Source organism: Choloepus didactylus, chromosome 18 (genome assembly GCF_015220235.1).
Source record: "Choloepus didactylus isolate mChoDid1 chromosome 18, mChoDid1.pri, whole genome shotgun sequence".
Lineage (NCBI taxonomy): Eukaryota > Metazoa > Chordata > Mammalia > Pilosa > Megalonychidae > Choloepus > Choloepus didactylus.
The window spans coordinates 55,973,075-56,000,959 of NC_051324.1; the positions used below are offsets into that span (position 1 = coordinate 55,973,075).

Below are 27,885 nucleotides of genomic sequence, written 5' to 3' on the forward strand. Positions count from 1 at the left end.
TCCCAATCCTCTTGCTGTTTTTATTCCATGTCTGAGCTATTGTGGTAGCCTCTATTTATGAGTAATTTTTAAAAAATCTCAGCCACATATCTCCACGACTCATTATCTTTTCTTTTCTCCTTCTGTGTCTAATTACATTAGACCTTTCCCCTATCATGTCATTATCTTTCTTGAAAACATTAATCACATTTTTTTTTCATTTTTATTGAGATTGTTCAGATACCATACAATTATCCAAAGATCCAAAGTGTACAATCACTTGCCCCTGGGTACCCTCATACAGCTGTGGATCCATCACACTTAATTTTTGTTCAATTTTTAGAAACTTTTCATTACTCCAGACAAGAAATAAAGTGAAAGATGAAGAAAGAAAAGGAAACTCTAATTTTCCCCTATCCCTAACCAACCCCCCCCAATTGTTGACTCGTAGTATTGGTATAGTACATTTGTTACTGTTTATGAAAAAATGTTGAAATACTACTAACTGTAGTATATAGTTTGTAATAGGTATATAGTTCTTCCCTATATGCCCCTTTATTATTAACTTCTAATTGTATTGTCATACATTTGTTCTGGTTCATGGAAGCGATTTCTAGTATTTGTACAGTTGATCATGGACATTGCTCACTATAGGATTCAGTTTTCTACATTCCCATCTTTTGACCTCCAACTTTCCTTCTGGTGACATGTATAACTATGAGCTTCCCCTTTCACACACCTCATTCACACACCATTCGGCGCTGTTAGTTATTCTCACATCTTGCTACCGACACCCCTGTTCATTTCCAAACATTTAAGTTCATCCTAATTGAACATTCTGCTCATACTAAGCAACCACTCCCCATTCTTAAGCCTCGTCCTGTATCTTGGTAGCTTATATTTCATGTCTATGAGTTTACATATTATAATTAGTTCCTATCAGTGAGACCCTGCAATAATTGTCCTTATGTGTCTGGCTTATTTCACTCAGTATATTGCTTATTGCTCTCGAGGTTTTGTCATCAACCCAATTTTTTTTAATATGGTTTTGTTCACTCACCATACATTCCATCCCAAGTAAATAATCGATGGTTCTCTGCATGGTCATACATTTATGCGTTCACCACCTTCACCACTATCTGTATAAGGGCGTCTACATTTCTTCCACAAGGCAGGAGGGAGAGTCAAAGAAGGTAGAGAGGCAAAAGAAAGAGGAAGAGAAATGACAGCTAGGAAGCAGAAAAGGAAAAATAACCTTAAATCAAAGTAGAATAAAGAATCAGACAATACCACCAATGTCAAGTGTCTAACATGCCTCCCCTATCTCCCCCTCTTATCTGCATTTACCTTGGTATATCACATTTGTTACATTAAAGGAAGCATAATACAATGATTCTATTAGTTACAGTCTCTAGTTTATGCTGATTGCATCCCTCCCCCAATGCCTCCCCATTTTTAACACCTTGCAAGGTTGACATTTGCTTGTTCTCCCTCGTAAAAGAACATATTTGTACATTTTATCACAATTGTTGAATACTCTAGATTTCACCAAGTTACACAGTCTCAGTTGTTATCTTTCCTCCTTTCTTGTGGTGTCTCACATGCTCCCCACCTTCCTCTCTCAACCGTATTCATAGTTACCTTTGTTCAGTGTACTTCCATTGTTGTGCTACCATCTCCCAAAATTGTGTTCCAAACCACGCACTCCTGTCTTCTATCACCCTGTAGTGCTTCCTTTAGTATTTCCTGTAGGGCAGGTGTCTTGTTCACAAAGTCTCTCATTGTCTGTTTGTCAGAAAATATTTTGAGCTCTCCCTCATATTTGAAGGACAGCTTTGCTGGATACAGGATTCTTGGTTGGTGGTTTTTCTCTTTCAGTATCTTAAATATATCACACCACTTCTTTCTTGCCTCCATGGTTTCTGCTGAGAGATCCACACATAGTCTTATTAAGCTTCCTTTGTATGTAATGGGTCACTTTTCTCTTGCTGCTTTCAGGATTCTCTCTTTGTCTTTGACATTTGATAATCTGATTATTAAGTGTCTTGGCGTAGGCCTATTCATATCTCTTCTGTTTGGAGTGTGCTGCGCTTCTTGGATCTGTAATTTTATGTCTTTCATAAGAGATGGGAAATTTTCATTAATTATTTCCTCTGTTATTGCTTCTGCCCCCTTTCCCTTCTTTTCTCCTTCTGGGACACCAATGATACGTACATTATTGTACTTTGTTTCATCCTTGAGTTCCGGGAGACATTGCTCATGTTTTTTCATTCTTTTCTCCATCTGCTCCTTTGCGTGTAGGCTTTCAGGTGTTTTGTTCTCCAGTTCCTGAGTGTTTTCTTCTGCCTCTTGAGATCTGCTGTTGTATGTTTCCATTGCGTCTTTCATCTTGTGTTGTGCCTTTCATTTCCATAGGTTCTACTAGTTGTTTTTTTGAACTTTTGATTTCTGCCGTATATATGCCCAGTGTTTCCTTTACAGCCTCTATCTCTTTTGCAGTATCTTCTCTAAACTTTTTGAATTGATTTAGCATTAGTTGTTTAAATTCCTGTATCTCAGTTGAAGTGTACGTTTGTTCCTTTGACTGGGCCATAACTCTGTTTTTCTTAGTGTAGGTTGTAATTTTCTGTTGTCTAGGTATGGTTTCCTTGGTTATCCAAATCAGGTTTTCCCAGACCAGAACAGGCTCAGGTCCCAGAGGGAAGAAATATTCAGTATCTGGTTTCCCTGTGGGTGTGTCTTAGAAAATTGCTCCACCCTTTGATGCCTCAGGTCACTGTGCTTTTCTGCCCAGCAGGTGATGCCTGTTAGCCTATAATTCTTGACTGGTATGAGGAGGTATGGCCTGTTCCCCCAGGTTCTGGGGTCTGGTTCTGAATGGAAAGGGCCCCACCCCTTTCCTCCTAGAGAAGACAGACCCCCCAGGTGGAGGTCATTAGCATTTCAATGGTCTCGCTCTCTGCTTGTACTGTCTCCACCCTTCCCAGAGTCACAGCCCTGGAAACTGAAAATGACTGGGGCTTTCTCCACTGAGCAGAAAAAGAAACAGATAGTCCCCTCCAGACCCAGTCCAAGGCAACCCTCTGGCTCTCCAAGGTCAGTCGTCACCCAAAGCCTCTGTCTGTTTTTTGGGGATGCGTATCTGTAGTGAGCAGTTCACACTCGCTACTTAAAACCCCAGTTGGAGCTCAGCTGACCTATATTCCCTTGCTGGGAGAGAGCTTCTCTCTGGCACCATGAGGCTTTGCAGCTCGGGCTATGGGGGAGGGGGTCTCACGACTTGGATCTACAGGTTTTACTTACAGATTTTATGCTGTGTTCTCGGGCATTCCTCCCTATTCAGGTTGGTGTGTGATGAGTGGATGGTCTTGTTTGTCCCCCCGCAGTTATTCTGGATTATTTACTAGTTGTTTCTGGTTTTTTGTAGTTGTTCCAGGGGGACTACTTAGCTTCCACTCCTCTCTATGCCACCATCTTGCCTCTCCCCATTAATCACATTTTGAAGTCCATGTTTCTAGTGTGTTTTTCTCTGGGCTTTTGGTCATTTGGGCCAAATAGCAGTTTCTCCCATTATTCTAGGTAATTTGTGTATGAAAAATTGTAGAGATAAATTGAGGAGGCTCCAGATGGTGTTTTTTTCTTCCTGGGAGATTTACTTTTGCTCTTGGCAGGCAGTTATAGGGTGGTATCTTCATGATTCAATCATGAGTTAAGCTGATTGGAGGCTGGGCTTCAATCTTTCCACTTTACCCCTACTCCTAGAGTGCAGCCCTTCCAGTGTCCCAGATGAAAGACTGGGTATTTACTAGAACCCCTCCCCCTGGACGACAGGAAACTACAAGTTTTATACTTCTCATTCCCTAAGACAGCTGGAAACTCGGCTAAGCATTTCAGCCTCTCAACTCGGCCACTTGAGATTTGGAATAGCAGCACTAACTGTTAGGTTTACCTCAAATCATGGATACTTAAGTTCTTGCTGTCTTGATAATACTCCTATGCCTTTAAACAAATTTTTAAAAGAATATTTTGACCAACTTTTATCATTGTTGTTGACAAACTAGTCTACTAACAGATGTGGAAATCTCAAATCAAGTAACTTTTTTTTTTTTTTTACATCAAGTAACTGGAACATAGCACTGTTATTTAGTTATGTAGTGTTATGGACTATAGTCTAAGTGCATAAAAATTACAAAGAAATCTTAAACTGCTCTTAGTAGGTTTATTTTAAGTAGAAATGTTGGGATTCTAATTCTGAAGATATATATATATATGTATATATGGTTATAGGATAAAACAAAGAGTTAGATAGATAATTTAATTATTAAGAACCAAGATCTTCACTGTAAGAGAAAAGTGGTGCAAATATAAAATAAGGCAAGGCGAAACCCAGTAATGTTATATTTGAATTGGTAATATAGTATGAACTCAGGATTTTTTAAAGTATATCTTTCCTAACTCTCTTCATTGAAAAAGCCTAGAAGCAATGACATGCAGTAGCAGTGGACACACCAAGTACCCAGATTTTGGTTTCTAAAATGAACCAGTGCTTGGAGAAATGACTAATTCCGGGTCTGGGGCAGGGAAAGTACAAGGTGAGTTTGGGACACTTTATTTTGTGCTAGAAGGCAAAAAATTGCTCAAAGATTAGTGGGATCATGTCAAAGGAACACAGGAGCTGGCTTGAAGAGGGCTCTCACTGACTAAATTTGCAACAAATTGAACATTAAATTATTTGTATAAATCAACAAATACTAATGAATATTGATGGTTGGGTGATAACACAGTGAAGAAAATAAAAAAATCTGAGAGTCCATAAAGTGTTAATCAAAAATATGTAATTGAGCCTGGGGAGTGGAAAAAGCTTACTTTTTTACAGAAGCTATGCAGTAAATGTAGAAGGAAAGACAGAGTTAGAATACCTATCATTTTACCGTTTTGCACTCCCAGCAAAGATCATTGGATTCTAAAATACTGGGTAAAAGATTACTGGGGAGAAGGATATTGTAGGGGAGTGGATATTCAGTACATTAACCAATTAATCCAATATGATTTCATCAGTGGTGAGTTCATTTGATATTGTGTTCCTTCTGATATGATGTAATGTGACATACACATCAGCTATTCCTGTCATAAGTGATTAGCTCAAATTAAATCATCAGAAAACAATCAGGCAACCAAATTCTGTGACTGGCCTGGACTCATCAGAAGTTAGTGTCATTAAAAACAAACTTGTAGTGGAGGGGTCAGAGGAAATGCATAAATTAAAAGAGATTAAAGAGACCTAATCAGAATGTAGTGCATGAACCTTAATTAGACCCTGGATTGGGGAGAAAGAAAACAACAATAAATGACATTTTGGGTGACAGTTGGAAAAAAAACAGAATATCAACTATTATATTAGATGATAGGATCTTATGGTTAATTTTTTTATAATATAATAGTGGTCTATAGAGAGCATTTTTAGGAGATGCATGCTGAAGTGTTTTGGGAAAAAAACAAGGAAAAAAAAAAGCAAATGTGGCACAGTGTTGACAATTGGTGAATCAAGGTGTTGGTATACCACTGTGTATTGTACTATTCTTTGAACTTCTTGTAGATTTGAAAATCTGCAAAATAAAATGTTGGAGGAGATTACCTAAAATTTGGTGATCTTAAGATCTGCCGTAATAGCTATATTTATTTTTACTGCTGTGTTAACATTGTTATTCTGTTAATTTGTCCATTGATTGATGCATATTTGGGTTTCTGGAATAGATTTGTACAATGATGGATTTATCTTTTGGCAGGTGCCTTGAAGCATTATGTTACTTGCCTGGATCTGGTAAACAAGAGGCTACCTTATGGCCTTGCTCAGATTGGAGTGTGTTTTCATCCTCTCTCTGATACTCATCAGATACCTAATGGTGCTGAAAGGTACAACACTTGGCAAATAATTTGACCTTCTATTTAAATAGTCAAAAACCAGCTTTTCTCACTTGGGGATAGATAATATAAATTTCAAAGAAGTTAATTTTCTGATATTTCTGATATCTAAAGAGTCGGGGAAAAGACTGAAGCTTCTCTGGTATGGTTTACTTCTCCGAGAACTGCAAGCCAGTGGCTTGATTTCTGGTTACGTCATCGACTCCTGTGGTGGAGAAAGGTACTATAATAATTACCCTTAATTTAATAGCTAATAGGTAAATTGTTTGTGTGTCAGAAGTAATACTTCTATAAAATAAATGAAATTTTATTTGATATAATAATGTTACATTTGTAAGAGACTGCTACAATAAATCAACAAATACAAATGAAAAACCTTTTGCAATGGTTTTCATTGTTCTAGCTAAAGTTATTTTGGTATAAAGACATTTGTTGATCTCTTTCTTTCTAATGCTCAGATATTTTGTTAATAAGCACTTTTGTCCAGGGTATAGTTTAAATCCCTCATCCAGCATTCCTGGCTGGTGTAGAGTTTGACCCTTGCCTGCTCTTACAAGAGCTTTAGCTCTTGCTGCCTACCTCCTTGAACTCTCCATATTAGTCAAAATGGTTTTGAGCTAAGAAATACCTAGGGCATAGTGAGAACTCAGGAAATGGTAGCTATTATTGTTTTTACTACCAATACTTAATTGTTTCTTTAACATATTTGATTTTTTTTTCCACTTCTTGCTTTTGCTCATGGTATAGTCCCTATCTGAATTGGCTTTCCAAATCCTAATCTTTCAAACTCTGTTCAAGTCCCATGTTCTTCGTGTAATCTGCCCCCCCCATGTTATAAGTAGTAATCCTTCCCATATCTGAATTCTTACCCATATTTCCTATCTCTGCCATCTATTTGATGATTAATCCTGTACTGACTTGTGATTTCTGTTGTCGCCTTGAATTATTTTACTATTATAATCTTACTAACTAAAAAGATTAAAAGTTGCATTAATTCCTTGAGTGCAATATAACGAGTTTTGTTAAGGGGAAAGGCTTCAAGCCAGAGATTTTTCATTTTGAATACCTGCTCTACTTTTTACTAGCTGTGTGACGTTAGGCAAATTATATAACCCCTCTGTGCCAGTTTTCTCATCTTTAAAATGAAGAAAATAAAATGAAGCACTCAAATAAATGTTAGCAATTTTTAACTATTATAAATTGAGGGCAAATGCCTTCATAAGTACTTTGTATCTCATAAGGCATTGAAAATGTTTTGTTTTAATCATTACTTCAATGAGTATTTCTGAGTAGTAAATTCTTGTGCTAATTCCTATCACTCTCTACTGTGAAATGCATGAAGAAAAAAAGGAACAGTGTTATCAGAAAGACAGTTAACCATGCGACCTTGGGCACTTTGGAAAGACTGGGCTTTCAGATTATGCTGGTTGGAGTCTTTTAGGTTCTCTGGAGATCCTCCAGGGGTTTTGTAGGTCTTTCACTCAATTTTTATTTTAATTAATTTATACTCTATTAGACTATACCTTTAAAAAAAGGCAAATATTTTAGATGCCAAATTTTAACAACTTGGTAACCGATGTTCAAGCATTCATTTATGCTAACAGATTAGCTCATTTGGCCCTCAGGCTTGTTCAGCTATTGCACATTGCTTACCTAAAGATTACTACTTAGCATGAATAACATTTTCTTAATTCTGTGCAACCAAAAGAAAATGCAGTTACAAATTGGAGACTGAGGCTGAGAGAAGACCAGAACTGTCATCCATAACTCCTTATTTCATGTGTTAGTGTACACCAGAACAGCCTCCCTTTTGTGGTTGATTTTTATAGTAAGTAAATGTGATGTTTTAAATTTGAGTTTATACATTCATTCAATACAATGTAGGTTTTGGTCTTTTTATATATTTGGTTTTCGCATAGATATTTTGAACTAAGGTTCTACAAAAGATATTTTGAACTAGGTAGGGTTCTGCAGCTACAAAAAAGTTTGAAAAGCCCTAGCCCAAATCATCTCTAAGAGTCCTTCCATCTCTATTATTCCATAATTTATAATAAAGTTTTAGTATATGCTGAAGAGAAAGGAATTGAAGTAATCATTTTTGTCTTGCCATTGTCTTACCTTTTTACGACTCTTAAAATCCCCAGACACCCACCTAACCTAAATGGGAATGATCACAAATAATCATGTACGTCACTGAAGTAAAAGAATGGTTTGTATATGATACCTTCTTTATTCTACTTAGTTAATTGTTACCTTTCGCTTTATATTGACCACTTTTTGGAAAGGGTAGATAGCCTCAATAGTTTTTCTCTGTAATTCTTTCAGACTAAAAAAAAATATTTTTATGAGTATATTGATTCACATTTTATTAAATTTCAGTTTTTATGTAGGACTTGACACATTTCAATCAGTTGAATCATGAAAAGTCTCAGGTAATTTTAATTCTTAGAGACAATTATGGGATTAATGATAGATTAACGTTTACTTTAATGAGTTAATAAGTCAAACTTAAACTCTCTTTTCCAGTTTGCAGTGAGTCCATCTAACTTCAGCAGCAGTGATTGTCAGGATGAAGAGGGACGAAAAGGAAACAAACTTTACTACAATTTTCCCTGGGGAAAGGAGCCAATAGAATCCCTGTGGAATCTAGGAGATCAGGAACTTTTACACACATATCCTGGAAATGTGTCAAAATTACATGTATGTTTGATCTTGAGCTCCTGTGTAGCCTTTACCCAGAGTCTCCAATTGTGAACATTTCTGAACCAATTGAGAATAAGTTGCAGACATGATACCCCTTAATACTTCGGTGTGTATTTCCCAAGAACAAGGACACTCTACTATACAAGCACACTACAACCATCAAAATCAGGAAATTGACAGTAATTCACTGTTACCATCCAATCCACAGAACTTGTACTTCATGTAGTTAATATTTCAGGATCACAAATTTCATAGAGTTGTCATGTCTCTTTAATTTCCTTCAGATGAACAATTCCGTAATCTTTCCTTGTCTTTTATGAGCTTAGTGTTTTTGAATAGTACAGACCAGCTACTTTGTAGAATGTCTCTCACTTTGGGTTTATCTAATGTTTACTCATGATTTTGGCTGAGAATACCATAGAAATGGCACTGTCCTCTTCTCAGTGTGTCATATCTGGAAACATACAATATCAATTGTCTCATTACTGGTGATGTTAACTTCTATCACTTGGTTAAGATGACACCTACTAGGTTTCCCCAATGTAAAGTTAATGAGTTTTTGTATTTATTAATTAACACAGAATTAATAAGTCTTTTGTGGGCAGATACTTTAGACTGTAAATACCCTGTTTCTAACCAAATTTTGACTTATCACTTGCAGCATCTATTAATGATTCTTGCCCAAATACAATTATTACATTGCCAAATGGTGATTTTCTCCCTAATTTTATCATTACTTCTAGATTTATTGATCAACAGTATACTATAGAGTAGAACTTTCCCTTCTCCCCCATTTATTTATTCATATATTTATTTAAATTAGTGTGGATTCACAGATTCTTATTTTCTAAGAGGTTTACTGTCTGTTACTATCATTATTTTAAGGCTCAGCTTGTCAAAAGGCAAGTATCCTTTTGATATACCTCCATAATTCTTCAAACACTTCCTTTCTTTCTAGGACAAAAAATTTTTCTGGGCTCATCTTTATTTTCTTGCCCTGGTGGTGGAATTAGCCATTTCTCCAAGGGACTTTTGTTCCTTTTAGAGAAGAACAGTCTTTGAAACTGAGATCTAAGCACTAGGTATACTTACTGCAACTGTTTATCATTCTTTCTAGGGCCTTTCAGTGGACACAGCTAGGAAATATTTATAGGTGATTATGTGCATAAATATTTACACACTCACATCTGTATCTTTTTCTATATTGATCTATTTATTTAAAAACCAGAGGTTTATACCAATTCTCCATATTCAAACCTAACACCACAGAGTTTATTCTAGCCTTCCCGCTTTCCAAATTTATTATTCTCTGACAATGAGAGACCTGGTTCCCATTATCTTCAACATATTTACTTATTTTTCATTTCTTGTATGTAACCAAACTCCCAGCTATGCTTACACAAGGGTAGACCCCAGATACATCAGCACCCCATTCCCATCAGGCACTTGTCGTGAAGGGTGGGGGAGGAAGGAGGAAGAAGGAAGAGAGACTAGTTTAGTTAGAAAGCTTGATCCTGGACATGCTGCTGCTCCTCAGCACCCCCTCACCAGGTGCTCTGACCAGATTTTTCTCCCCAACAAAGGAGAGGAGGAAAGGCGGTTAGGAAGCTCGGCTCTGAACACACAGCCCACCCCCACCCCCTTCTCTACCACAGCTGACCCGAGAGCTTGGCCCTGGTAAGAGGGAAGAGGAGCTCTGTTTACTTCTGAAAGGAAAACAACATTTTCAAGAATTCAAACAAGTGGTATAATCCCTTTAAAGAAGGAACCATGCCTTCTAAAACTTTGTGTCGCTCAGGATACCTTGTAAATACTTTAAAAATTATTGATTTTTACTAGGTGTCCTGTGAGATACAAAGTTTTAGGAAGCCCGTGGATGGGTAGAATTGTGACAGAGCCTTTTTATATACTGATTACTCTTCAGTGGTTCCAGATTTGAATGTTTAGATTTTCTGACTGGGCCACAGGTGCGTATGTATTTTGATAGCAGAGTTTTTATGTGCTATTTTGTGGCTAATATAGTCTTAGCAGTAAAAAAAAGCTAATTGAAACATGAAAGCATTATAAAAATGGAAATGTCTGCTTCATATATAATGAATAGAAAGATTAATTTTTAAATATAGGTTAACTAATGAAATAAATCTATTTGTGAATATTTTCCCACAACCCACTACCATCACCCTTCATTTTGGGGTATTCAGCTTCACTCAACTCTCAAATGAAACTTGCTTGGTTACTTATCCTAGTAAAAGACCAACTCTACCCTTTGTGACTAGGGTTTTGAAGAGGATTTCTTTATCAAGGCTATTAGTCTCTTATTTTCTTTATCTGGATACTTTTCACGAACTCAATGAGAAGCTTTCTGCTGTGGAATGTTTGCTCTTCCACACAACACTGTTCCTCTGTTTCCATAGTTCACAAAACTATTCATCATTAGTTGAAAATGTTTTAAAACATTAGCTAGAATTTATCGTTTAGTGTGCTTTTTTGAAAGGTTTCTGACACTATTTAGTATTTGTGTTTAGATTTTTCAGTTAACATCTAAATATATCTTTGGAGGGATTGTATTTTAAGAACAATGAAACAGGTTGTCAGTTAAGTCTGAAGAACAGTGTAAGGATTGAAAAAATTCATTCTAGATGGTGTGAGAAATCAGATATTCTAGCTAAGAAGAGTTGCCATTGGGTATCTTGGCACCTTTGGATATTTAGTTTTCAAAAAATTAGAAAACACTAAAGCACTTTTAATACTTAAATTTCATTTAGTCTTTTTTTATTCAAATGGCACCATGGAATCTTGTAGTTATCTTACTAAATATCAGTTGTATAAATGTGTGAAAGATCTCAGCTGATAGAGTTATAGTTAATAGAATCCTATGTAGCAGAACATTTACTGCCCTTTAAGTCCAAATTCACATTAATCTTTAAAGTACCATATACAACTCAAATGGGTTTAAAATGCCAGTACCAGTATGTATTAATGAAGACCATGCCTGATCATAATTAGTTGAGGTTGAGGATTGAAAAGCTTTTTTTAAGTATTATAAATAAAATCACATGAATGTTCAGGTGAACAATGATAATAGAAGAAAGGAACATAAAGACAGAACTGTTTATATGCAAAACTTACATTTGAAACTTAAAATTGAAAAATTTTAATTTTGAGTTCTTTCTTTCCTCATCATTTTAAAAGCAATTTAAGAGAGGAAACGATAAATCTGTTTATCATACCTGATTTATGTCATGCATTATGCTGTATTTTATAATTATAGCCTTAAAGTAATAACCCAAAAAGCAGGCTTTAAAAATTTTGCAGTCTGATGGTATACATCTAAAATATGTAATTTTAAGAGATATGCTAAATAATGCTTTATTTTTTGCTCTACTTTCCTGTGAAGGGCCGAGATGGACGCAAAAATGTGATTCCTTGTGTTCTATCTATAAATGGAGACCTAGACCGAGGCATGCTGGCTTATCTCTATGATTCTTTCCAGCTCACAGAGAATCCCTTTACAAAGAAGAAAAATCTTCATAGAAAGGTATGTTTGATATTTTAGAGATAGACTTGGGAAACTAAAAACATGGGTTTTTTTGTTGTTTTGTTTTGTTTTTCCCTTTTTTATTATTAGTATGCTTGGTTTCTTATATAAACTCTGAATAATAAATTTCTTTTAGTGCAAGTAAGTATTTTTTAGTTTTTTAGAATCTGACCACAGGAATAATTTTCAGGTTTTCACAGAACAGAAAAAGGCATCCCTGTTAGGTAATCACAAAAACATTTCTGTTTGATGGCGGGGGGGCAGACAGCATTCTCTATGATTCTTAGCCCCTGACAGCCTCATTTGTATTAAGAGCAGAAGTGTTAGTAAGTAGGCCTAAGTAAGCCGGACCTACAGGACCTGCAAGACCTGAGTTGTCCTGTCTGCCCCAGGGATCTGACTTCTCGACTGATTGTTGGGTCACAGGAGCTAGATGTAGGCCTGGGGCAAGCGAAAGGCTTATTTTAGGACATGCAATTTGAGCACGTTTATGGGCTCAAAGAAAATCAGGAGAGGGGAAAGGTTGAAGCTATAGGAGTGAAAAGGAAAGACTAATGGAACAGGATTTGGAGGAAACAGGAGGGATCAAGAAGGGATCAAGAACACAAGTGGAGGGATTTGTCTTCAGGAAGTTATTCCAAATAGCAGGCAAGAAAAGGGTGGTGCAGATATGAATAGGCTACTGGGGTTGGATAGTCTTTGAAGAAAGTTTTACTCATACCTTCTGTTTTCTTAGGGAATTGGGGGGAAATTTATTAGCTTAAAATGTGATGGAGTTGGGGTTAAGGTTAAGGTTGCAAGAGCTTGAAATAGACGTATTCCCCTTGAATGTGAAAGGGAGCTGCCCCAAATCAAAAGATTTAACAAGTAATGTGGAGTGCCCACCAAGGATCAGACACCGTGAACTTGTAGCACCACTCTGCATCGTTAAGTGATTTATCATGCAGTGTTCATTTATCCTGATATGGATATAGACAAGTTCTTAATTATAGAATTGTTCTGGAGGTTCTTTCTTATACCATACATCCAAACCATCAGTAAACCCCATTGACTCTACCTTCAAGATATATCCTGAGAGGCGGGGCAAGATGGCAGACTGGTGAGCTGTATGTTTTAGTTACTCCTCCAGGAAAGTAGGTAAAAAGCCAGGAACTGCGTGGACTGGACACCACAGAGCAATCTGTCTTTGGGCATACTTCATACAACACTCACGAAAACGTGGAACTGCTGAGATCAGCGAAATCTGTAAGTTTTTGAGGCCAGGGGACCCGCGCCCCTCCCTGCCAGGCTCAGTCCCGGGGGAGGAGGGGCTGTCAGCTCTGGGAAGGAGAAGGGAGAATTGCAGTGGCTGCTCTTATCGGAAACTCATTCTACTGATTCAAACTCCAACCATAGATAGACTGAGACCAGACACCAGAGACTCTGAGAGCAGCCAGCCCAGCAGAGAGGAGACAGGCATAGAAAAAAAACAACACGAAAAACTCCAAAATAAAAGCAGAGGATTTTTGGAGTTCTGGTGAACACAGAAAGGGGAAGGACGGAGATCAGGCCTTGAGGCGCATATGCAAATCCCGAAGCAAAGCTGATCTCTCTGCCCTGTGCACCTTTCCTTACTGGCCCTGGTTGCTTTGTCTATTAGCATTTCAATAACCCATTAGATCTCTGAGGAGGGCCGTTTTTTTTTTTTTTTTTTTTTTTTTTAAATCCTTTTTGCTTTTTCTAAAACAATTACTCTAAGAAGCTCAATACAGAAAGCTTCAAAGAATTGAAATTTGGGCACGTCAAGTCAAGAGCAGAACTAAGAGAGCTCTGAGACAAAAGGCAATAATCCAGTGGCTGAGAAAATTCACTAAACAACACAACTTCCCAAGAAAAGGGGGGTGTCCACTCACAGCCACCATCCTGGTGGACAGGAAACACTCCTGCCCATCGCCAGCCCCATAGCCCAGAGCTGCCCCAGACAACCCAGTGTGACGGAAGTGCTTCAAATAACAGGCACACACCACAAAACTGGGCGTGGACATTAGCCTTCCCTGCAACCTCAGCTGAATGTCCCAGAGCTGGGAAGGGGGAGCAGTGTGAATTAACAGAGCCCCATTCAGCCATCATTTGAGCAGACTGGGAGCCTCCCAACACAGCCCAGCAGCCCAGAACTGCCCTGGGGGGACGGCACTCACCTGTGACATAGCACAGTCATCCCTCAACAGAGGACCCGGGGTGCACAGCCTGGAAGAGGGGCCCACTTGCAAGTCTCAGGAGCCATACGCCAATACCAAAGACTTGTGGGTCAGTGGCAGAGACAAACTGTGGCAGGACTGAACTGAAGGATTAGACTATTGCAGCAGCTTTAAAACTCTAGGATCATCAGGGAGATTTGATTGTTAGGGCCACCCCCCCTCCCCGACTGCCCAGAAACACGCCCCACATACAGGGCAGGCAACACCAACTACACACGCAAGCTTGGTACACCAATTGGGCCCCACAAGACTCACTCCCCCACTCACCAAAAAGGCTAAGCAGGGGAGATCTGGCTTGTGGAGAACAGGTGGCTCGTGGACGCCACCTGCTGGTTAGTTAGAGAAAGTGTACTCCACGAAGCTGTAGATCTGATAAATTAGAGATAAGGACTTCAACTGGTCTACAAACCCTAAAAGAACCCTATCAAGTTCAGCAAATGCCACGAGGCCAAAAACAACAGAAAATTATAAAGCATATGAAAAAACCAGACGATATGGATAACCCAAGCCCAAGCACCCAAATCAAAAGACCAGAAGAGACACAGCACCTAGAGCAGCTACTCAAAGAACTAAAGATGAACAATGAGACCATAGTACGGGATATGAAGGAAATCAAGAAGACCCTAGAAGAGCATAAAGAAGACATTGCAAGACTAAATAAAAAAATGGATGATCTTATGGAAATTAAAGAAACTGTTGACCAAATTAAAAAGATTCTGGACACTCATAGTACAAGACTAGAGGAAGTTGAACAACGAATCAGTGACCTGGAAGATGACAGAATGGAAAATGAAAGCATAAAAGAAAGAATGGGGAAAAAAATTGAAAAACTCGAAATGGACCTCAGGGATATGATAGATAATATGAAACGTCCAAATATAAGACTCATTGGTGTCCCAGAAGGGGAAGAAAAGGGTAAAGGTCTAGGAAGAGTATTCAAAGAAATTGTTGGGGAAAACTTCCCAAATCTTCTAAACAACATAAATACACAAATCATAAATGCTCAGCGAACTCCAAATAGAATAAATCCAAAAAAACCCACTCCGAAACATATACTGATCACACTGTCAAACATAGAAGAGAAGGAGCAAGTTCTGAAAGCAGCAAGAGAAAAGCAATTCACCACATACAAAGGAAACAGCATAAGACTAAGTAGTGACTACTCAGCAGCCACCATGGAGGCAAGAAGGCAGTGGCACGATATATTTAAAATTCTGAGTGAGAGGAATTTCCAGCCAAGAATACTTTATCCAGCAAAGCTCTCCTTCAAATTTGAGGGAGAGCTTAAATTTTTCACAGACAAAGAAATGCTGAGAGAATTTGCTAACAAGAGACCTGCCCTACTGGAGATACTAAAGGGAGCCCTACAGACAGAGAAACAAAGACAGGACAGAGAGACTTGGAGAAAGGTTCAGTACTAAAGAGATTCGGTATGGGTACAATAAAGGATATTAATAGAGAGAGGGAAAAATATGGCAAACATAATCCAAAGGATAAGATGGCCAATTCAAGAAATGCCTTCACGGTTTTAACGTTGAATGTAAATGGATTAAACTCCCCAATTAAAAGATATAGATTCGCAGAATGGATCAAAAAAAATGAACCATCAATATGTTGCATACAAGAGACTCATCTTAGACACAGGGACACAAAGAAACTGAAAGTGAAAGGATGGAAAAAAATATTTCATGCAAGCTACAGCCAAAAGAAAGCAGGTGTAGCAATATTAATCTCAGATAAAATAGACTTCAAATGCAGGGATGTTTTGAGAGACAAAGAAGGCCACTACATACTAATAAAAGGGGCAATTCAGCAAGAAGAAATAACAATCGTAAATGTCTATGCACCCAATCAAGGTGCCACAAAATACATGAGAGAAACATTGGCAAAACTAAAGGAAGCAATTGATGTTTCCACAATAATTGTGGGAGACTTCAACACATCACTCTCTCCTATAGATAGATCAACCAGACAGAAGACCAATAAGGAAATTGAAAACCTAAACAATCTGATAAATGAATTAGATTTAACAGACATCTACAGGACATTACATCCCAAATCACCAGGATACACATACTTTTCTAGTGCTCACGGAACTTTCTCCAGAATAGATCATATGCTGGGACATAAAACAAGCCTCAATAAATTTAAAAAGATTGAAATTATTCAAAGCACATTCTCTGACCACAATGGAATACAATTAGAAGTCAATAACCATCAGAGACTTAGAAAATTCACAAATACCTGGAGGTTAAACAACACACTCCTAAACAATCAGTGGGTTAAAGAAGAAATAGCAAGAGAAATTGCTAAATATATAGAGACGAATGAAAATGAGAACACAACATACCAAAACCTATGGGATGCAGCAAAAGCAGTGCTAAGGGGGAAATTTATAGCACTAAACGCATATATTAAAAAGGAAGAAAGAGCCAAAATCAAAGAACTAATGGATCAACTGAAGAAGCTAGAAAATGAACAGCAAACCAATCCTAAACCAAGTACAAGAAAAGAAATAACAGGGATTAAAGCAGAAATAAATGACATAGAGAACAAAAAAACAATAGAAAGGATAAATATCACCAAAAGTTGGTTCTTTGAGAAGATCAACAAGATTGACAAGCCCCTAGCTAGACTGACAAAATCAAAAAGAGAGAAGACCCATATAAACAAAATAATGAATGAAAAAGGTGACATAACTGCAGATCCTGAAGAAATTAAAAAAATTATAAGAGGATATTATGAACAACTGTATGGCAACAAACTGGATAATGTAGAAGAAATGGACAATTTCCTGGAAACATATGAACAACCTAGACTGACCAGAGAAGAAATAGAAGACCTCAACCAACCCATCACAAGCAAAGAGATCCAATCAGTCATCAAAAATCTTCCCACAAATAAATGCCCAGGGCCAGATGGCTTCACAGGGGAATTCTACCAAACTTTCCAGAAAGAACTGACACCAATCTTACTCAAACTCTTTCAAAACATTGAAAAAAATGGAACACTACCTAACTCATTTATAAAGCTAACATCAATCTAATACCAAAACAAGGCAAAGATGCTACAAAAAAGGAAAACTACCGGCCAATCTCCCTAATGAATATAGATGCAAAAATCCTCAACAAAATACTTGCAAATCGAATCCAAAGACACATTAAAAAAATCATACACCATGACCAAGTGGGGTTCATTCCAGGCATGCAAGGATGGTTCAACATAAGAAAAACAATCAATGTATTACAACACATTAAAAACTCGAAAGGGAAAAATCAATTGATCATCTCAATAGATGCTGAAAAAGCATTTGACAAAATCCAACATCCCTTTTTGATAAAAACACTTCAAAAGGTAGGAATTGAAGGAAACTTCCTCAACATGATAAAGAGCATATATGAAAAACCCACAGCCAGCATAGTACTCAATGGTGAGAGACTGAAAGCCTTCCCTCTAAGATCAGGAACAAGACAAGGATGCCCGCTGTCACCACTGTTATTCAACATTGTGCTGGAAGTGCTAGCCAGGGCAATCCGGCAAGACAAAGAAATAAAAGGCATCCAAATTGGAAAAGAAGAAGTAAAACTGTCATTGTTTGCAGATGATATGATCTTATATCTAGAAAACCCTGAGAAATCAACGATACACCTACTAGAGCTAATAAACAAATTTAGCAAAGTAGCGGGATACAAGATTAATGCACATAAGTCAGTAATGTTTCTATATGCTAGAAATGAACAAACTGAAGAGACACTCAAGAAAAAGATACCATTTTCAATAGCAACTAAAAAAATCAAGTACCTAGGAATAAACTTAACCAAAGATGTAAAAGACCTATACAAAGAAAACTACATAACTCTACTAAAAGAAATAGAAGGGGACCTTAAAAGATGGAAAAATATTCCATGTTCATGGATAGGAAGGCTAAATGTCATGAAGATGTCAATTCTACCCAAACTCATCTACAGATTCAATGCAATCCCAATCAAAATTCCAACAACCTACTTTGCAGACTTGGAAAAGCTAGTTATCAAATTTCTTTGGAAAGGGAAGATGCCTCGAATTGCTAAAGACACTCTAAAAAAGAAAAACGAAGTGGGAGGACTTACACTCCCTGACTTTGAAGCATATTATAAAGCCACAGTTGCCAAAACAGCATGGTACTGGCACAAAGATAGACATATAGATCAATGGAATCGAATTGAGAATTCAGAGATAGACCCTCAGATCTATGGCCGACTGATCTTTGATAAGGCCCCCAAAGTCACCGAACTGAGCCATAATGGTCTTTTCAACAAATGGGGCTGGGAGAGTTGGATATCCATATCCAAAAGAATGAAAGAGGACCCCTACCTCACCCCCTACACAAAAATTAACTCAAAATGGACCAAAGATCTCAATATAAAAGAAAGTACCATAAAACTCCTAGAAGATAATGTAGGAAAACATCTTCAAGACCTTGTATTAGGAGGCCACTTCCTAGACTTTACACCCAAAGCACAAGCAACAAAAGAGAAAATAGATAAATGGGAACTCCTCAAGCTTAGAAGTTTCTGCACCTCAAAGGAATTTCTCAAAAAGGTAAAGAGGCAGCCAACTCAATGGGAAAAAATTTTTGGAAACCATGTATCTGACAAAAGACTGATATCTTGCATATACAAAGAAATCCTACAACTCAATGACAATAGTACAGACAGCCCAATTATAAAATGGGCAAAAGATATGAAAAGACAGTTCTCTGAAGAGGAAATACAAATGGCCAAGAAACACATGAAAAAATGTTCAGCTTCACTAGCTATTAGAGAGATGCAAATTAAGACCACAATGAGATACCATCTAACACCGGTTAGAATGGCTGCCATTAAACAAACAGGAAACTACAAATGCTGGAGGGGATGTGGAGAAATTGGAACTCTTATTCATTGTTGGTGGGACTGTATAATGGTTCAGCCACTCTGGAAGTCAGTCTGGCAGTTCCTTAGAAAACTAGAGATAGAGCTACCATTCGATCCAGCGATTGCACTTCTCGGTATATACCCGGAAGATCGGAAAGCAGTGACACGAACAGATATCTGCACGCCAACGTTCATAGCAGCATTATTCACAATTGCCAAGAGATGGAAACAACCCAAATGTCCTTCAACAGATGAGTGGATAAATAAAATGTGGTATATACACACGATGGAATACTACGCGGCAGTAAGAAGGAACGATCTGGTGAAACATATGACAACATGGATGAACCTTGAAGACATAATGCTGAGCGAAATAAGCCAGGCACAAAAAGAGAAATATTATATGCTACCACTAATGTGAACTTTGAAAAATGTAAAACAAATGGTTTATAATGTAGAATGTAGGGGAACTAGCAGTAGAGAGCAATTAAGGAAGGGGGAACAATAATCCAAGAAGAACAGATAAGCTATTTAACGTTCTGGGGATGCCCAGAAATGACTATGGTCTGTTAATTTCTGATGGATGTAGTAGGAACAAGTTCACTGAAATGTTGCTATATTATGTAACTTTCTTGGGGTAAAGTAGGAACATGTTGGAAGTTAAGCAGTTATCTTAGGTTAGTTGTCTTTTTCTTACTCCCTTGTTATGGTCTCTTTGAAATGTTCTTTTATAGTATGTTTGTTTTCTTTTTAACTTTTTTTTTTCATACAGTTGATTTAAAAAAGAAGGGAAAGTTAAAAAAAAAAAAAAAAAGAAAAAGAAAAAAGACAAACAAGGAAAAAAAAAAAAAAGATGTAGTGCCCCCTTGAGGAGCCTGTGGAGAATGCAGGGGTATTCGCCTACCCCACCTTCATGGTTGCTAACATGACCACAGACATAGGGGACTGGTGGTTTGATGGGTTGAGCCCTCTACCATAAGTTTTACCCTTGGGAAGACGGTTGCTGCAAAGGAGAGGCTAGGCCTCCCTGTATTTGTGCCTAAGAGTCTCCTCCTGAATGCCTCTTTGTTGCTCAGATGTGGCCCTCTCTCTCTGGCTAAGCCAATTTGAAAGGTGAAATCACTGCCCTCCCCCCTACGTGGGATCAGACACCCAGGGAAGTGAATCTCCCTGGCAACGTGGAATATGACTCCCGGGGAGGAATGTAGACCCGGCATCGTGGGATGGAGAACATCTTCTTGACCAAAAGGGGGATGTGAAAGGAAATGAAATAAGCTTCAGTGGCAGAGAGATTCCAAAACGAGCCGAGAGATCACTCTGGTGGGCACTCTTACGCACACTTTAGACAACCTTTTTTAGGTTCTAAAGAATTGGGGTAGCTGGTGGTGGATACCTGAAACTATTAAACTACAACCCAGAACCCATGAATCTCGAAGACAGTTGTATAAAAATGTAGCTTATGAGGGGTGACAGTGGGATTGGGAATGCCATAAGGACCAAACTCCACTTTGTCTAGTTTATGGATGGATGTGTAGAAAAGTAGGGAAAGCAAACAAACAGACAAAGGTACCCAGTGTTCTTTTTTACTTCAATTGCTCTTTTTCACTCTAATTATTATTCTTGTTATTTTTGTGTGTGTGCTAATGAAGGTGTCAGGGATTGATTTAGGTGATGAATGTACAACTATGTAATGGTACTGTAAACAATCGAAAGTACGATTTGTTTTGTATGACTGCGTGGTATGTGAATATATCTCAATAAAATGATGATTAAAAAAAAAAAAAAAAAAAAAAAAAAAAAAAAAAAAAGGTAAAGAGGCAGCCAACTCAATGGGAAAAAATTTTTGGAAACCATGTATCTGACAAAAGACTGATATCTTGCATATACAAAGAAATCCTACAACTCAATGACAATAGTACAGACAGCCCAATTATAAAATGGGCAAAAGATATGAAAAGACAGTTCTCTGAAGAGGAAATACAAATGGCCAAGAAACACATGAAAAAATGTTCAGCTTCACTAGCTATTAGAGAGATGCAAATTAAGACCACAATGAGATACCATCTAACACCGGTTAGAATGGCTGCCATTAAACAAACAGGAAACTACAAATGCTGGAGGGGATGTGGAGAAATTGGAACTCTTATTCATTGTTGGTGGGACTGTATAATGGTTCAGCCACTCTGGAAGTCAGTCTGGCAGTTCCTTAGAAAACTAGATATAGAGCTACCATTCGATCCAGCGATTGCACTTCTCGGTATATACCCGGAAGATCGGAAAGCAGTGACACGAACAGATATCTGCACGCCAACGTTCATAGCAGCATTATTCACAATTGCCAAGAGATGGAAACAACCCAAATGTCCTTCAACAGATGAGTGGATAAATAAAATGTGGTATATACACACGATGGAATACTACGCGGCAGTAAGAAGGAACGATCTGGTGAAACATATGACAACATGGATGAACCTTGAAGACATAATGCTGAGCGAAATAAGCCAGGCACAAAAAGAGAAATATTATATGCTACCACTAATGTGAACTTTGAAAAATGTAAACAAATGGTTTATAATGTAGAATGTAGGGGAACTAGCAGTAGAGAGCAATTAAGGAAGGGGGAACAATAATCCAAGAAGAACAGATAAGCTGTTTAACGTTCTGGGGATGCCCAGAAATGACTATGGTCTGTTAATTTCTGATGGATGTAGTAGGAACAAGTTCACTGAAATGTTGCTATATTATGTAACTTTCTTGGGGTAAAGTAGGAACATGTTGGAAGTTAAGCAGTTATCTTAGGTTAGTTGTCTTTTTCTTACTCCCTTGTTATGGTCTCTTTGAAATGTTCTTTTATTGTATGTTTGTTTTCTTTTTAACTTTTTTTTTCATACAGTTGATTTAAAAAAGAAGGGAAAGTTAAAAAAAAAAAAAAAAGAAAAAAGACAAACAAGGAAAAAAAAAAAAAAAAGATGTGGTGCCCCCTTGAGGAGCCTGTGGAGAATGCAGGGGTATTCGCCTACCCCACCTCCATGGTTGCTAACATGACCACAGACATAGGGGACTGGTGGTTTGATGGGTTGAGCCCTCTACCATAAGTTTTACCCTTGGGAAGACGGTTGCTGCAAAGGAGAGGCTAGGCCTCCCTGTATTTGTGCCTAAGAGTCTCCTCCTGAATGCCTCTTTGTTGCTCAGATGTGGCCCTCTCTCTCTGGCTAAGCCAACTTGAAAGGTGAAATCACTGCCCTCCCCACTACGTGGGATCAGACACCCAGGGAAGTGAATCTCCCTGGCAACGTGGAATATGACTCCCGGGGAGGAATGTAGACCCGGCATCGTGGGATGGAGAACATCTTCTTGACCAAAAGGGGGATGTGAAAGGAAATGAAATAAGCTTCAGTGGCAGAGAGATTCCAAAACGAGCCGAGAGATCACTCTGGTGGGCACTCTTACGCACACTTTAGACAACCTTTTTTAGGTTCTAAAGAATTGGGGGTAGCTGGTGGTGGATACCTGAAACTATTAAACTACAACCCAGAACCCATGAATCTCGAAGACAGTTGTATAAAAATGTAGCTTATGAGGGGTGACAGTGGGATTGGGAATGCCATAAGGACCAAACTCCACTTTGTCTAGTTTATGGATGGATGTGTAGAAAAGTAGGGGAAGCAAACAAACAGACAAAGGTACCCAGTGTTCTTTTTTACTTCAATTGCTCTTTTTCACTCTAATTATTATTCTTGTTATTTTTGTGTGTGTGCTAATGAAGGTGTCAGGGATTGATTTAGGTGATGAATGTACAACTATGTAATGGTACTGTAAACAATCGAAAGTACAATTTGTTTTGTATGACTGCGTGGTATGTGAATATATCTCAATAAAATGATGATTAAAAAAAAAAAAAAAAAAAAAAAAGATATATCCTGAATCTGATCGCCTCTTACCACCTCCACTGCTACCACCCTGATCTAAGCCACCATCACCTGCTCTCCTCCCAGAGTGCCACTTTTAAAGTGTACATGTTGTGCCTCTGCTCAAAACACTCCAGTAAGCTCCTCATCTCACTCCGAGGAAAAGCCAAAGCTCATAGGATATGTTACAAAACCCTTTCCTTTTTGACCTCCATACCTACAACTCTCCATCTCACTTTTTTAGAGCATACCAGGCAGGCTCCTCGACTCAGCCCTTGTCTTTGTTCTCCCCTTTGCTTGGAATGCTCTTCCTCCATCCTCCTTTCAAGTCTGCTTACTCAACAGTATTCCACATTGCAAACAGCACCCCGCACTCCCTCTTGCCAGCACTTCCTATCCCCCTCCCCCTCACTTTTTTACACGCTTACTGCCTTCAAATATATGATTTACTCACTCCCTTTGTTTATTATCTGTTTCTCCTCACCATGAGGGACAGAGATTTTGTCCCCAGCACCCCAGAACTGTTTCTGGCACACAGTAACCATTCAAAAAAATTTGATAAATGAATGAGAAGAGTGATGGGTTTTGGTAAAGAGAGTAATCCAAATGGTGACCCATAGGCCTAGGCTGGAAAGGGAAGGAAGTGATGCCAAAAAGAGGCATTTTGACTAAGGGAAATTGGAGTTGTCAGAAAATGGAAGGGTGGGTAGTAAGTTATTTTTTCTTCTGCTGAACATGTACGTGGAGAAATTTCTTGAGCAGCTGGATATAGACGGCTGAATACATCATTGCATGGTATTTTATGACCTCAGCTGGCTTCTATTTTCATGCAGAAAATCTTAACCGCTTAAGATGCTCCATGTTTGTTAGTACTTGTGTTATATATAAACAAGATGTGCTGTCTTTCTTTTTTCTCCTTCTTTTAATTGTCTTAGGTACTTAAACTTCACCCTTGTTTAGCCCCTATTAAGGTTGCTTTGGATGTGGGAAGAGGCCCAGCAGTGGAACTAAGACAGGTGGGTTAAGTAAGTTTTACTGCTGTTATTTTAATTTTAACCTTTATTTCAAGTAAACACATAGCTTGCCATTTAGAGTTTTATTTTGATTCATTTGCCTTTTTAAAAATTTTTAATTAAACAATGAACTGTGGATAAATACTGTGGTTATTGTATATAATTCAAAGTATAATATATTAGAGAAACTGACTACAATTCAATGGATTTTACTATTAAAGTCATGCTCAACGTTCCATTTTTAAAGTGAGTATACATAGTTTTGGTAATCAGAATCTTTGTGCTGGTAAAGTATTTCTTACCTGTTTGCCTTTCAGCTTAACACTATTGATATTTGTTGGTATAAGCAAAGGTTCTAGATCTATAATTTTATTTTGATTTTTATAATCTTGAGAAAAACCAAGCATGTGGTTTTGATTTCTTTCCAGAGACCCCTTCAGCAGCCATCATTTCTGTCTGGGTGACTGGGATCCACCCAGGACCTGAGTGAGGACACTAACATGATTTAAAGACTTTGAGAGCCACCTGCCTTTCTGACCCTGGGAGAGGTCTGGGAAGGTGGGGGGTAGTCAGTTCAGGGAAAGGAAGGCTATTGGCATATTTTCCTCATTTCTGCCCAGGGTTGTGGCAGTTTCTTCAACACCCTGGTACAGGTAGCAAATTCCTAGGTTTATTGCCTGAAGGACAAAAAAGAACTGTGCTCCTTAGATTTTGTTTTCTTTGTTTATAAGAGTATAATCGCTTTATGTGCCTTGGATGTGTTAAATTTACCAAAAAGTAGTGTGTTGTACACCTTATTCTGTTCCTTTTTCTCTCAGCAATGTTATGATAGAGAAAATCTTTTTGCATGTCACTTTCTGGGCCATGCAACAGTTTTTCTGGATTATATACACAAGAATGGAATTGCCGGTTAAAATGTCTATTTCACTAGTCAGCTAGATTGCTCTCCAGAATGGCTGCATCTGTTTGTACTCTCATCCATGGTGTAAGAAGATTCTCATTTCCCCATATCCTTACTTGATCATGCTTAAAGCTTTCTTCATCTTTTCTGCCCTCCATTGGAAAGATCAAATTTGGGGCTGGCAACTACTGGCGTATTAAAACACATACATTTATTTTCCCCTAATTTCTTAGGTTTATTAATATCTATATTCTCTTCTGTCCTAAAAATATCAAGTACCTCAGCAGCCATCTACTTTCCTATCCTGGGAACTTGTTAGATATGCAGATTCTTGGACCCTACCCCAGACCTGCTGAATCAGAAACTGGGAGTGAGACCCAGCAGTCTGTTTTAACAAGTCCTCCAGGTGATTCTAATGCTGGATTGAGTTTGAGAAACACTGCTGTAGTTCGGTCTTTCCCCTTCCCCCCCCCTCGGTTTCTCACATAAATACACAAGGCGTTTGGCAATATCTGGAGACAATTTTTGTTGTCACAAAGTTGGAGGTGTGATGCTACAGGCATCTAGTAGAGGCCAGGGAAGCGGCTAAACATCCTATATCAGTAGTGCCAAAGTTGAGAAATCTAGCTCTATAATTTTAGTTTTGGATTGTTAAGAGTGTGCTTAATTTTGCTTTTTTTTTTTTTTTAACTCTGCCATTGCTTGTTAAGAAAACAATAAAGTTTGCTTTTGTCATTTATTCATTATTACTTCTGTATTTTTGGTCAGGTTTTTGTCTCCACCATTCCACTGATACTAGGCTTGTCAGGGTCTCTGAAAACCTCCACCTTGCCAATCCAGTGGTGAATTCTCAGTTCTCATCTTAGGTCACTATCAGCAGCATTTATATTACCATTCTCTTCTTGAAACACTAAAGAAAAGGTGGCTTCTGGGACACCACTCTCTGGGTTTCCCTCAGATTTTTCTGGCTGTTTCTCTTTAGTCATCTTTACTGGCACATCTCTTCCTGACGTGGTAATATATCCTAGGGCTCAGTCCTTAGCTCTCAGACAAGTTTAGAATTAACATAGCCTTTTAGACCTGTTTTTCTGTATTTTGGTTTTGTTTGTGTCTTTTTTTTTTTTTTTTTTTTTGAAATAAATTCAAACTTACAGGAACCGTTGCAAAAACAATACAAACCCCATACACAGAACTCCAGCATACCCCAACCGCCCTCCACTTATACCCAGATCCACCAACCTTAACATCCTGTCACTCCACCATTTCTTTCTTTCCCTATCATCCATCATCTCTTGCTCTGTCTTCTGAACGTATGAGAGCAAGTTGCACTCATCCTTGAACAAACAATATAGTTCACATATACATTTCCCATGAACAAGAACATTCATTTATGCAATCACATTAAGTGCAGCTAAGAAGTTCAAGAAATTCAACGTCAATACAAAGCTTACAGTCTATAATTCATTTTTTTCTTATGTCCCAACTGTGTCCCTTTGAGCCTCCCCTCCTCCATCCTCAGATCCCATCCAGGATCATCCTTGGCATTTAATTGTCATTATCTGTTTAGACTGTCTTTTTTTTTTTTTTCAATTGTGGAAACATATATACAGCATAAATCTTCCCATTCCAACCCCTCCCAAGTATGCCATTAGTGGGATTAATCACATTCACAATGTTGCAATGCCATCACCTTCCCACCATCCATTACTAGAAATTTTCCCTCACCCCAAACAGAAACCCTACACTCATTTCTTATTAACTCCCCAATACCCCTTCCCCCACTTCTCATAACCCATACTCTGCTTTTCATGTCTATAATCATGTTTCTGATACTTTCTTTGTGTTTACCATGGTGCTTAAATTTAACATCTTAAATCTATAACAATCTTGTTTTCTTTGATACCAACTTAACTTCAATAAGACACATAAACTATGTTCCTATACTCTTCCATTCCCCACCATTATGTAATTCTTGTCAAAAATTACATATTTTACATTGAGTCCAAAACCACTGATTTATCATTACACTTTATTTCTTTTGGATCCTGTAGGAAGTAAATAGTGGAGTTACAAATCAAAAATACAGTAGTCTTGGTATTTATATTTACCATGTGATCTTTACTGGAAATCCTTATTTCTTCATGCGGTTTCAGTCAGTTGTTTAATGTCCCTTCCTTTCAGCCTACACAATTCCCTGTAGTATTTCTTATAGGACTTATCTACTGGTGATGAAGTCCCTCAGCTTTTGATTATCCGGAAATGTTTTCATCTCCCCCTCATTTTTAACCTCCAGGTGTTTGTGAATTTTCTAAGTCTCTGATGGTTATTGACTTCTATTTGTATTCTCCTGTGGTCAGAGAATATGCTTTGAATAAATTCAATTTTTTAAATTTATTGAGGTTTGTTTTATGTCCCAGCCTATGGTCTATTCTGGAGAAAGTTCCGTGATCACTAGAGAAGAATGTGTATCCAGGTGATTTGGGATGTAATGTTCTATATATGTCTTAAATTTCTCTATCTCTCTCTTTTCTTTGTTTCTCTGTTGGTAGGGCTCCCTTTAGTATCTGAAGTAGGGCAAGTCTTTTATTAGCAAAATCTCTCAGCATTTGTTTATGAAAAATTTAAGCTCTCCCTCAAATTTGAAGGAGAGTTTTGCTGGATAAAATATTCTTGGTTGGAAATTTTTCTCTCTCAGAATTTTAAATATTTCATGCCACTGCCTTCTCACCTCCATGGTGGCCACTGAGTAGTCACTACTTAGTCTTATGTTGTTTCCTTTGTATGAGGTG

General features: G+C 37.9%; 1 protein-coding gene across 2 annotated transcripts in view; it reads left to right on the forward strand.

Moving 5' to 3' along the window:
• The window catches only part of POLG2 (DNA polymerase gamma 2, accessory subunit), a 39,347-nt gene that overhangs the window by 4,104 nt on the left and 7,358 nt on the right, over window positions 1–27,885 (forward strand). For both annotated transcript variants that reach the window (XM_037809729.1, XM_037809730.1), the window contains exons 2-6: window positions 5,766–5,892; window positions 6,016–6,121; window positions 8,428–8,601; window positions 12,002–12,142; window positions 24,118–24,198. In XM_037809729.1, the coding sequence (XP_037665657.1) occupies window positions 5,766–5,892; window positions 6,016–6,121; window positions 8,428–8,601; window positions 12,002–12,142; window positions 24,118–24,198 (629 nt within the window). The remainder of the gene's footprint in view (window positions 1–5,765; window positions 5,893–6,015; window positions 6,122–8,427; window positions 8,602–12,001; window positions 12,143–24,117; window positions 24,199–27,885) is intronic.